A 13,201-nucleotide genomic window follows, 5' to 3' on the forward strand; every position below is an offset into this window, starting at 1 on the left:
GCCCAGGAGCCAGGCCTTAGGTAGAGTCTGTGATATTACTCGATACGGGTCCCAGGACAACCTCAGATTAGACCGTGTGACCTCTGGGGAGTTACCCAACCCCTTTCCTCCTGGGTAAAATGGAAGGTGTAACATTTACCCCCCCAAAAAAAACATTGAGGATTACATGTGACAATCAATGTAAGTAACATGTGAAAACATCTAGAACAATCCTGGTGCCTACACGGTGTTCAAAGCTCAGTAGTTCCCTCTGCACCACCTCTTTTCTGCCAGCCCCAAACACTAAGGAAACGACCCCTTCCTAAGATGCTGGGTGCCTCCCCACAGAGGCCAAAGGCAGAAGATATGGATTCTCCATGGCCACACAGAGTTCTCGGCAGCTACTGATTCAAAATCTAAGCGTCTCTTGTCCATCATCGAGCACTGCCCTCTCTCTAGATGAACGGAGCACCTGGGACTGCCTGCTGAGTCCCCAGGCCAACTTGTTGAGGAAGTTTCCTCACCCCTGGTCCTGTGGGTGTGGCAACTGCTTCACAGCCTCCTGTTTATCCTCTGGATTCTCTACTGTGTTTGCACAATCAAAGCCACAAGCCAAAAGACAGGATTCAGTGCCTGGGCCACTGGTGTTCCTGAGGAAGGCTTTGTCCTTTTCCACACTACTAAAAATGAACTTGAAGTTTGAAAGTATGGGTTCAAGTCCCCTCAATGGCTGAGAAACAAAGCCCTCATGTAGAAGGCAGACTCCAACAAAGCCCCCAGTGATCCCCACCTCTGGGTATTCATGACCTACAGAGTCCCTTCCTGGAGTGTGAGCTGGACCCAGTAGCTGGCTTCTAAGACAGAATACAGCAAAGGGGATGGGGTGTCACTTCTGAAACCAGGTTTCAAAAAGACAATGGCTTGCACCTTGCTCAGCCTCTTTCTCGCCCCCATCTCTCAGACATCGTTCTAGAGAAGCCTGCTGCTGCACTCCTTGTTGTGTAGGTGGCCTCATGGAGGGGCCCACATGGCAATGTAGGGATCTCTCAAGTGAGGACCTGAGGCTTGCCAACAAACCCGGGAGTGACATTGGAGGTAGACTCTTCCCCATTCTGGTCTTTAGCAGTGGGATGACTGCAGCCCTAGCCAATACCATGACCCTAAGCCAGAGGACCCAGCTGAGCCATGCCCAGATTCCAGAACCACAGAAACTGTATGTATGATAATAAGTGTTGTTCAAAGCCTCTAAGTTCTGGAGTAGTTCACAGCAATCGATAACTAATACACCTGTGTCTCCTGGGCCAGGAGAGAAGGTATGGAGTGAGTGTGGGAGCTTTGAGAAACTTTTTTTTTTTTTTTGAGATGGAGTCTCACTCTATTGCCCAGGCTGGAGTGCAATGGTGCAATCTCAGCTCACTGCAACCTCCGCCTCCTGGGTTCAAGAGATTCTCCTGCCTCAGCGTCCTGAGTAGCTGGGATTACAGGTGTGCACCACCATGCCCGGCTAATTTTTGTATTTTTAGTAGAGACGGGGTTTTACCATGTTGGTCATGCTGGTCTTGAACTCCTGACCTCATGATCTGTGTGCCTCAGCCTCCCAAAGTGCTCGGATTACAGGCGTGAGCCACCGCGCCCGGCCAAGAGACCTCTTTTAAAAAGTCACCATGGATGCTTCTATGAGAAGCCAGAACTGCTCAGAAAAGCAGCACCATGACATCATCAATAAGCAAGCCCAGTGGACACATTCCCAGGAAGTTCCCTAAGAACAAGTATGGACTCTCAGCAGACCCCCAATCAGAACATCAACTCATGGGCTGTGAATTGGTCCAACTGCCACTGCCTTCCCCATCAGAGTGGCTGAGGAAATCATAGCAATTGCCGGTAACAAAGACCTCCCCTGGCTCTACCCTCGCTAGGAGTCTTCACTGGTATTGACATCAAGATTCTATTCTCCTATCCAGAGTCTAGCAGGTGTGAGCCCAGCAGTAAAAGGACCACTTATGGTTGGGGGCTCATTCCCTCTTCTTGCCTCTGCCTCCTCCCTCTTCCTCTGTACATCATGTCTTTCATCCTTTCCCATCTTTGTTGTCTTGGTTACATGGCCAGACTCCTAATATGCTGCTAGTTTTCATTTTAATGATATGTTCTTGTAAAGCACAATATTTTACTTCAATTGCATGTGTCACTGGATAAATTCCTCTAGTGCGTCTGACATTTGTGTATCAGCTGACTGAATGCGCTCTATGATTTGGGGTGTTTGTGCAGCACTTTCTTCAATTTTAATGTGTTTGCATTTTAATTTCTGATCAGGATCTTTCTATACCAATGTGTGTATATATACACACATATGATTCAAAAAAGTGGCACATGTATCAATAAATCTTGAATTGGCAAAGCTCATTTAAGACTATCTCTTTAAATCATGTGCACTAGCAATGATCACTTGGAAAACAGAATGACAAGTGTTCCTGAGAAACTCTTTGCTGGGATTTCAATGTGTGTTTCAGGAGGAAGCCAGGAGGAGAATGCAACAATGCCTAGCTATTGGCTGCAGTAGAAATTTCACGATGAGAACACCTCCCCGGGTTTATTCAGGTCAGCACGGAGGGACCACTCGAGATCCCCCAGGGATGTGCAGGGAAGGTGGGTGGGCCCAAGGGCAGAATAGTGAGAAATGGAAAAAGATAAGAAAAGAGGGCCAGTGTGGCCACACTTACATCAAAAGGGTGATTGAGTGAGGGCTTAATAGTGTTCAAGAATATAAAATATGTCCAAGAGGATATCAACCAGCTTAGTTGCTCTTTTAATCAACTGAGTAAAACTTGGGAAGAAAGCTTAAAACATAGCAGAAGAGATTGAAACGAGGTGGGAGGAAGGCCCATGAGAAGTGGATACATTGGTCTGAGGCAAGATCAGTCTGAAGGGCCAGTCTTAGAATTCCCAGGCTGGAAAGACTAACGACAGAATGCCGTCTGTCTGTGGTTGAACGTGAAATCAGAGGAGGGAGGGTGGCACGCTGGCACACCTGTGGGATCTTCTGCCTGGAGCCCTTCAACCTCAGCCTCCCCTTCACACAACCCACAGGGTAAGGTCTATGCAGGTTTAATATTTGCAAAACCAGGGATGGAAAATGCAGACACAATATAGCAAATAGAGGGTCTTTTCCTGTCATGGAAATCGGTCAGCCCTGATGCTTCTGCATTTCTTTCCCTTTGTGCCTGTGATCAATCACATATGAACCCATGGCAGCTTGGGCTGGAGAAACATATAGCACAACAGAACTACCTGACCGAACCCTGTATCAAATACATATGCCCTCTGCCCTAACCGCATGTTCCTAGTCTATTTGGTGTTCCAACATTGTATCTCCATTTGATTTCCTGACACTTCCATCCATCTGCAGGGTTTTCTGTGCTATGAATATTTATTTTTAGTTAAAGTGGATTCAAATTTCCAGAGTAATTTTAGGAAGAATTCCCAGGTACATTTAGGAAGCAACAAAGCAGAGGCTGGACTCTCTGATCTGATATTGCTTTGTGACTTGAGCACTGAAGATACACACACAGCATCTGTTCCTGAGAAGCAATGTTCGCCCCAGGTGGGTCTCCCTCCACTCCAGTCCACTCCTGGGTGATTCCCCCTTGTGGACCTGTGCCGAAGGACTAGGGAACAAAAGCAAATTAATTTTAAAACAGGCTTGAGAAAAAAAAATTAGGAAGATTAAATTAATCTACATGACAATTCCCAATAAGAATGGTTTTTGTACTATATACTCCTATTGCCTCTTCATGGGAATGTGTACCCAGTACCTATTCAGACAGGCTGGTATGGATTAGTCTGTGCACAGACACATGGATGCATGTCCCACAACAGGCTAATAGCAGGGCCAGCCAGAGTTCCGCTTAACCAACATCCATACAGCGCTCCACCCCCTTAGGTGTGAACAGTTTAACCTAGCAAAAACATCCAGGGAAGATGCAATCACCAGCGAGAGGAGCAATCACACCTCAAGTGGAAGTTTATGATGTTTTGGTTCACAATGAACATTAGTCTCTCCCACTAATGTCAGGCAGTAATTCACCACTGAACAGCAGCCATAAAAATGATCGCTTAGTGAAAGGAAAGCAAGAGGCAGAGAAAGCGAGAGAGGGAAAAGATTCCAGCAGAAATATTCAAGCAAAGAAATCTCGTGCTTCTGAGACAACACTGAGCTGATTGTCCCGACTCAAGCCAAAGATTTAGGTTTGCTTGGCCCTAAAGCCAGTCAAGATGGCATTTGCCTTACGATTTTTACCTATAGTGGAAATGTTAACAGTCTGCAGGTTATTGCTAAGTTCCTAGACACCTGCTTATGACTCTAATATTTATAGGTCATATTTCTTAACACACATACCCTTAAAGCTCACCACAGGAAGAGGCTGCCAATACCATCCGCAACACACACACATCAGAAAACATCAAAGACATCTAAATTGGTATTTTCCTCACCTCCTTTCCCCCCGCTTCATGTGACGTGTACACTAAAGGAGTGAAATTACGGTTGTCAAAGACAAGGTTGCAAATGATTGGGACTCATGCCTTTCAAGCAAAATAAAAAGTAATTTTGAGAGCAGCCCACGGATAGCTCGGTCTAGCTCCTGGACCCCTGAAACCCACAGCAAACACCCTTACTCTCAGCATCCCCCCAAGCTCTCTCCTGCCCACCTACCCCCATTTCCAGTCTCTTGTCATACCGTAAAGAACTCTGAAAGGTCCTTGATACACACAGGAGATCATTACAGGGCTCAGAGAAACCAACTCTGTAATTATGGCTACAGTATGATTTCCATTATTCTCACGCCCTGGCCTCAGTCACTTGCAAAACTTCCAGCAAAATCCTCCTGCAGCTCCACAACTTGTCATGGCTGGGCCTCTGCCCAAAAGGTGACTGTGGTCCTGATAACCTCTGGGAAAAGCAAGTCAGAATTATTACAAGGAAAGGGGAGTGGTGCTTAGTGAGTGAGTGGGGGTGGGGAATTCTATTGTTCAAGAAAAAAATAAATAAATGGGCCACTTTTGCTTTTTATTATTTCAAACAACAGACTCGGCAGCCCAGCCTTCCTTTCCCAACTCAGACTGTTCCCCTGGGCCAGCTGTGCTGAGTCTGCAGGCACGGGAGCCGGGCTTGAGCAAAACCATTAAAAGGCTACCACTCCAAGCCTGCAGAGCAGAAAGTTTGGCCGCCCCAGTGGCCTGGCTTTCCCCGGGAGGACCGAAGGCTCATTCCCCCCAACTGACCCTTGCGCTCTTACCTTTCAAATGTTTATGCCTCACCAGCCCCACCACTGCTCTGGAAATTAGATAGAATATCCCAGGTGGCTGAAACAGAACTGTTCTTATATCAACCTACCAAAGTAAAAGATGGGAATTCCGGCCGCGGTTTATGAAGCCCCAGCCCCTTGGTGGGGTGTTGCCTGTGTCGCCTGTCACTGCCTGCCTGACCAACTGCTGGACTCTGTCCTCACCTGCCTCAGGAGGGTTGTCTCTGAGCGCCTTGCTGGCCCAGGCTCCTGGGGGTGTCCTGATCCCACACTCATGGTGCTGCACTTGACCTCCCTGTCGGGGAACAGATTTGGACAGGCTTCCACAGGCAAGAGAGTACCAGTCACCAAATGCCTCAACCCACCCTTGGACCAACAGCACAAAAATGCAAGTTGACTATCTTGGGTTTACAATGCACCCATGGTCAGGAAACACCTTCCTTTTTCCAAGAGAAAATAACTGTTTTGTTATGTGCACTGAACTCTCAATGTTCATTTCATTGATAACATTCACTGCCCAACCAGCTCAGACAATCACACACACACACACACACACACACACACATACACACACACACACACACACACACACACACACGCAAATACTCATCCAGGGTCTACTCCATCCTGCCAGCTAGTAAATGGTCCTCTGGCAGCTGGTAGGAAATTCAGTGGGTAAGACTCTTTTAGGGCAAGGCAGGAAGTTACTTCTACATTGCACTGAGATTGAGCTCACCGGAGAAAAGAGTTAAAGCATCCCCCATACTGCCTTGCTGACTTATTTACTCTTAATTGTGCTCATTCACCCATTGCAGCAGGTGAAGCAGGTCTCAGTGCATGAATTGTACACAGTAATGCCCCCGGTATTTAGAATTCACTTTTCCAGCAGACCAAATTTGCCAAATCCTACTGAAGAATCGAGCCATCTGATTCACCTGCCCAAAAGCTCATGTACTTTTCTCCTCAGTGTGGAGTGACGCGTGTCAGACACAATTTCAGAGTTTGGCTATCTGGTTTCCTAGCCCACCAAAGCTGGAAGCTGCAGAATGAGGGAGGAGGAAAGGTGCTGAAGTCAACCAGGATTCCTGGCAGCAACTGGAAGTGATGAGTGGCCAAGTGCATGAGAGGAAGACCCGGGAAGGCGGCAAAAATCAGACACAGGAGCTGTGTGGGGATAACATGCCCATGTCTCACAGCGTCTTCCCTGGGCATCCACAAAACTCAGTTCAATATGTGAACAAAAATCACAAGGAGCCTGAGGCAGCAAGGAAAGATTCCATTGCGCTTACCATTTTCTTCACAGAACGGAGGTATGAAATAGAATTCTTTGCAGGGAATTATGAAATACAATTCTTAAAAATGTGTACACAATGATTTTGCTGTTTTTTAGTTGTGACACTGAAGGCGGTCCACTCAAATTAGGCGGTTACTTCCTCCTGAGCAGCACCTGCTGTGTGGTACATCATGGACACCATTCTTGCAGAGTACCATGGTGTTTCCCCAGTGCTCATTGTTTTCTTTCCCAGTCATTACCCATAGAATTACTCCACACACAAGTTCCCAAGTCACAAACACACTCTGGGGTGCCCATCTCTTGTCCTCCACATGCTCCCATTCCAGACACACCACCTGTCCGCAGAGATGCCAACAGAAATGATTGCTGGGCTGTTACATTGTTGGATGGTAAAATAGGCATAGTCCTCTAAGTATGCCCAGAACATTTCCTCTTGACCATCCAAAGCTAGCAGCCAGAAATACAGCAAAGGGAAATGGAGGGATTAAGGCTTAGTCTCAATCTTTACTCAATCTGAATCACACAATGTCCAGAGAACCCCAAGAGAAGCCAAAATAAAGCAAGCAAGAGCTCCACATGGAATCATCAATATTTCCTGGGAAAGGACTAAAATGCAATTATTGGCCAACAGGAAACAGGACCTCCTGCCTACCACCTTAGAAGGACTTTTAACCCAATCAAGAAGGGCATGTACTATAGGGCCAGTTCCAACTCATGAGATGAGAAGCCTGAACACAAAACATCCCTGGGCGGATGACTGCTCCCAACACAGCTGATGAGCCAAGATCGCCCAGGACCCCAGAACCTGCCAGCTTCCGGAAGATGCAGGGGAAAAGTCAGGTCCCCAGATCATACCATCTGACCTCACCAGAGCAATTTTCATGTTCCCATTGCACCCATGGTTTTCTCAGCCCACAACTTGGCTCTGGGCCCCATTTGCAACTTTAATAGGTCTGCACTTTCCTCCATCTGTTCCCTGAATGCATTCCAGATGATGCAGCAGCCAGAAGGGCTGGAGCAAGGGGAACAGGCATGTCCCTTCCCCCTGCCCACCTTCCCCAATTGCTCAGACCTAATAAAGCCTTTGCCTTAAGGGCACAAGCCCAAATTGAACACAGCATACACCATTTAGAACAACACTGCAAGGCTGGTCTGACACCTCTCATGTGCACACCAGCTCTAGGGAGGAGGTGAATCCAAACACTCACTCCACAACCTCAGCACAGAGGCAGAGAAAGGACAAGATGATCATCATGACCTCAACAGCAGCGTATCTCCTTAGCTCAAATCTGTATCACCTGCCCACACGCCCCAGTTAGCAAAAAGACGTAAGATAACATCCAGCCCAGGAGGGACAGACTGTCTTCACAGTAACCAAAAGGACTGCACCTCATTCCTACCTTCTTCAGCTTGCCACTTTTGGTGCCCACAAAGGCCAGAGAGTGGTTCTTGTAGACATATGCGATGACAGACGTCATGCGGTCCCTGTCCTCCGTGAAGACAGGAATCCCACGCACCATGTCGGACACTCCCAGGGGAGCATTCATGTCCAGGCCACAGAAGTTATCGTCAATGGTTAAGAGCTGCAAATTTTAAAAAGAGAAAAATTAGAAGGGAGCGTCAAGGAAATTGGCAGAGATATTAAGTCAGGAAACTATGGAGGTAGAAGAATCCTTAGAGATGAATCATCTGGTAACAATCCCTCTTTTTTACATGAAAAACGCCACTCCAGAGAAACTAGGTGACCTGTGAAGAGTCACCTGAGTGGGCAGGTGCAGGGACATGGCAGAAAACACAGATCCGCAGGTCTCCTTTCCCCATAATCTGTGTGTCTCTGCCCCTCATCCAACCCCTCCCAGCGCCATCTTGGGAGCTTTGTCCATCATTATTATCATCATCATCCTCACGTGGAAAAGCCTCACGTGGAAAAGCCCTGGGTCAGCCCAGATGAGCAGAGGCTCCAGGCCGCTCTGCTCAGGCACAAGAGGGATGTGGTCTCCGTATCTATACACAAAGAGGAATGTGGTCTTCATATCTGTACAGAAGAGGGATGTGGTCTCCATATCTGGAGCAGACACACACATGAGGACTCAAAAGTGTAGACTAGGGAACTGAAAACATTAGCATGTAAGTAGCACTATCACAACAGAGGCATGTGCAGGCAATCAGCTGGGGAAAGGAGCAATGGGGGAAGGAATGTGCTGATTCAACTCAATGTGCCACAGCTGGTGCTTTATGAGCTCCGACCTCAGGCTCCCTGTGTCTTTTAGAGCATTGTGAAGAAGGGCAGCCCTGGCCCTGCCATGCCTACACCAGCACTTCCCAAAGTGCCATCCATGGAAACCCAGGTCCCCAATATGCTCTACATAAAAGGGCTCTGCAGGCAAATTTCTAGGAAGCCTTTTAACACCATTTAAGAGATTAATAACGATTAGTTACATGAAAGGTCTGAAAAGTATTTTTAAGAAAAAGTATGTTTAACCTTATCTCAGCCTCTCCTAAACATTTTATTCACTGAACCTTTTCTTCTTTTTTTTTTTTTTTTTTTTTGAGACAGGGTCTCACTCTGTCACCCAGGCTGGAGTGCAGTGACATGATAATGGCTCACTGCAGCCTTGACTTACCAGGCTCAAGCGATCCTCCAACCTCAGCCTCCCAAGTAGCTGGGACCACAAGCATGTGCCACCATGCCTGGCTAAATTTTTGTATTTTTTGTAGAGACAGTATTTCATCATGTTACCCAGGCTGGTCTCAAACCCCTGAGCTCAAGCAACCACCACCCTCAGCCTCCCGAAGTGCTAGCATTACGGGTGTGAGCCCTTGCACCCAGCTGCTAAACCATTTTGACTGCAACACCTACTAGTGTTCCTTAAAGAGAATATTCTCCAGATATCCTGTGAGATACTGACCCTGACTCGCTTGCTCCTGACTCCAGGAAGTATAATTTCAGAAGTCAGGAGCTTTGGGGCCAGTTCCCCCACTGTATTTCCAGTGGAATCTCTCTTTTTTATACCAGGCCATCAGGTCCCCCTTGAAACAGAGGGTCTCAGCTGGGCTCTGGGGTGCTGGGGAGTGGTGAAGACCCTGGTAGTAGCTGGTGAAAAGCCCTCGGCACTCCCCACAAGCAGCTTGGGTCTCACACACACACCCCTCTGGGGTGAATTTTCCACCGTGTCTTGGAAGGGCTATGTGGTCTCAGAAGAGTTACTCCGTTTTCCTGTGCTTTTATTTTCTGCTCTATAAAGATGACGGAAACAATCCCCGCTCTTTGATGGGCTACCATAAAGCCTATTGCACTCGTGCCTGTAAACGTCTTTGGACTTTGCAGAGAAAGGGGTGAAATAAAATACAAGGTGTCACTTTTTTAAAGGCTTCAATCCAGCCAAAAGAAAGGGCATCTGGAGAACAGCAGGCAGGCTCTTGCCAGGGAGTGTGTGAAATCAGGCCACAGGCATTCACCTGGCCCCAGCAGGCTCCTCCACTCCCTCCCAGAAGAGGTGCGGGCAGGCACTGTCCCTCCAGAGAAGGTGACCTGCTGAGCATCTGAAGCCTCTCTGATGGCTCCCCTTCTTCCTACAGGGTAGGGACAGTCAGAGCGAAAACGGGGAGAGTGTGGGCAAGCCTGAGCAGGCCACGTGTAGAGCAGACGTCTACTCCAGGCCTTTGATAGCCTCTGGCCTCTCTTGCGTGGCCTGGTCCACCAGCCCAGGCCAAACACAGCTCTCTCCCCTTCCCTTAAAAAAAAAAAAAAAAAAAGAAAAATTATTGGCCAGGCATGGTGGCTCATGCCTGTAATCCCGCCAGAGGCAGGCAGATCATCTGAGGTCAGGAGTTCGAGACCAACACTATCTCTACTAAAAAAACAAACAAAAAATTATAGGAGTCAAATTTACAAGGGAGTGTTCAAGATTTAGTCTGATCTTTACCATTTTTCCCTAAATAAGGAGATGGGGAAGGAGACAGGAGGCAGAGGGTTAAAGGGAGGAGTAGAAGAAAGGAAGGACAAATCCAGGCAAAGGGGAGAAGATGCCCTGTGCCTGCTGGATATGACCACGGCAACCTGCCAGGCCTTCCAAGGGCAGCCTGGGGTGCTAGGGGTCCTCGTGGCCCTTGAATGTTCCTGCTTCTGGTTCACAAGGAGTTCGCATCCCCAACTTTCTCAGGCTTAAACTGTGCTGCAGGGACCTCTGGCATCGCAAACGCTGTACATCACCCATTATGATCCATTTTCCGAGTAGATGTGGCTGAATGATTGTTCACACTGCACAGGGTGGGGACACTGAGGCAGGGAGAAAGGGAGTCCATGTTTCACAGTTCCCCACCACCTCTGCCACAAACATAGGCCTCATTAGCCTGAGGAGGCTTCAGGCCTCTCAGCTCCCAAAATTGCATTTCTGAGTGGTCAGGATTACTGAATACGATTCTTCCCCTTGGCTGGGCATGACAGAAGCACATCAACAGCCACATACAAAAAGAGAGTATACATTTGGCTGGTTACATCATTCACTAACCAGAAAGTCAGGGACCTGTGACTCTCTTCCTCTGCAGAACCTCTTGCAGCAAGAAGCCCAGGCAAGATCTGGGACAATGACAGATTTCTCCCTAAGTTTCCCCATGGCTTGGCTTCTCTCTCTCTGAATGGGGCCCCAAGTGATAAAGGTGCCATTGAGGCCTTTGACCAAGCACCTTCCAGGTCTTCATGATTGCTGAGGTCCCCCAGCTGTGGCAGGAGGTGGCCCTGCTCTTTGTTTCCTTGAATCTGGGGTGATGGGGGAGGGATTTTTAAGATTGAAACAGTGGAAAAATCACAGGACTTGGGTTCAAATGGCAGCTCAGCTGCTTCCCAATTGCACAACTTGCTCCTACTGTTCTGTAACCTGACTTTCCTTGGCTATAGAGCGGGTAAGCTTATTGGAGCGATGGCACCTGGTGAGCTGGGAAGCACTTCAATGTAAGATATTTCGTGTTGATTTTTTGTGTATAGAAATTCTGCCTGGAACAGGGGTAGAATGGCTGCAGGGTGTGGTCCTAGCATGCCTCTTGACCACAGCATGCACTGCAAACACAGTATGCATTGCTGGGTCTGAGCTGAAACCACCAGCTAATTACAGTACCTGAAGCAGGGGGAGGGAAGGTCCCCCAGGGCCTGTAGACCTGGGAGGTGGACATGTAGAGAACAGATGACAGGGCTGCCTGGGCCCGGGAAGGGGAGGCTAATTGGTGAAAGCCTTCAACAGGTGAGGGTTGATGTGGCTTCCTGAGCACCTGGGTGATGGGGGAAGAGAATGTTTGCTCCAGCCCTGGCTGAGCCTTCCCATGGGCCCCATTAACAGTGAGATTAGAGCCACAGCCAGAGGAGCCAGGTCTGGACTCTGCTATTATCAGGAGCCCAGCCATGCCCTAGGCCTGGGGCTGGCCTCCTGTCACTCCACAAATACACAAAATGTTTGGCCATGGTTATGATAACCCTTGTTTATTAGAGAGCAACTCTACTCTCACAAGGAAAGGAAATAAGCGCCCATTAAATGAGAATTTATATGGAGCCCATTTGGACAACCCTGTGGACAGACCTAGAAGCCCTGAGAGGGCCACACTCTCTGGGTCCCTATCCAGAGCAATCTGGATCTTTTTTTCACTGGCTCAAATGTCCTCATAGAATGCATGGGGTGCAAATTAAGATGGCTGATCCACTGTGCTCCAAGGACTATGAGCTCAAGGACAGGGGCCACGTTTTATGCATCTTTGTACCCCTAGCTTAGTGCCTGGCTTATAATAGGCTAATACAATGGATGGATAGATGGATGGATGGATGGATAGGTGGATGGATGGGTGGATGGGTGGTTGGGTGGTTGGGTGGATGGGTGGATGGATGGATGGATGGATGGATGGTTCGTTGGATAGATAGCTAAATAAAAGCCTGAGCTTCACAGTGGCTAACAGTACTGAACCAGAACCAAAGTGCTTAGGTTTGAATCCCAACTCTGCCACTTAATCCTGTGTGACCTTGAGAAAGTCACTTAACCTCTCTGTGCCTTAATTTGTTACCTGTAGAATGGGGATTATTACAATAGTACATACTTTGTTGTACTGTGGTGAGGATTAAATAATTTAAAACATATAGAACAATGTTTGGCACTTAGTTCTATGGGAGTGTTCACTCTTGTTGTTTGTTGTCATTAGATGGGTCAGATGACCTCTGCGGGTCTCAGCATCTTTGAGGAAATTCATGGTATCTATCTCAGAGGTATCATCAAAATTAAAGGGGCTAATGTTGTGAAGATGAAATAGCAAAGGTAGTTCTTCCCAAATATCTTCCAGAATCAGATAGACATTTGGTCACAAAGCTGACTGAAGGAGCAGGGGAATGGTCTCAGATCCAGGAGACTGAGCGCTATTCATTAGAAATGCAAATTCTTGAGCTCCACCCCAGACATATTGGATTAAAAAGTCTTGGGTGGAGGCTCAGACATCTTCATCTTCACACCTCTCCAGGTGATTCCAACCCCCTCTTGCTAAGGTTTGAGAAGCACTGGCCTGGATCACCATGGAGGGCCCTTCCTAGCTGAGGGCACTACAGAACACAGCATGTGCCTAGCATCCCCACTCGGGAGCAGGACCCTGAGCTGGA

General features: G+C 47.9%; 1 protein-coding gene across 2 annotated transcripts in view; it reads right to left on the reverse strand.

The window, feature by feature from the left end:
- Positions 1-13,201, reverse strand: part of PLXNA4 (plexin A4) — a 451,337-nt gene that overhangs the window by 357,698 nt on the left and 80,438 nt on the right. For both annotated transcript variants that reach the window (XM_055392292.2, XM_055392291.2), the window contains exon 3: positions 7,974-8,156. In XM_055392292.2, coding sequence (XP_055248267.1) covers positions 7,974-8,156 — 183 coding nt within the window. The remainder of the gene's footprint in view (positions 1-7,973; positions 8,157-13,201) is intronic.

This window comes from Gorilla gorilla, chromosome 6, assembly GCF_029281585.2.
Source record: "Gorilla gorilla gorilla isolate KB3781 chromosome 6, NHGRI_mGorGor1-v2.1_pri, whole genome shotgun sequence".
NCBI lineage: Eukaryota > Metazoa > Chordata > Mammalia > Primates > Hominidae > Gorilla > Gorilla gorilla.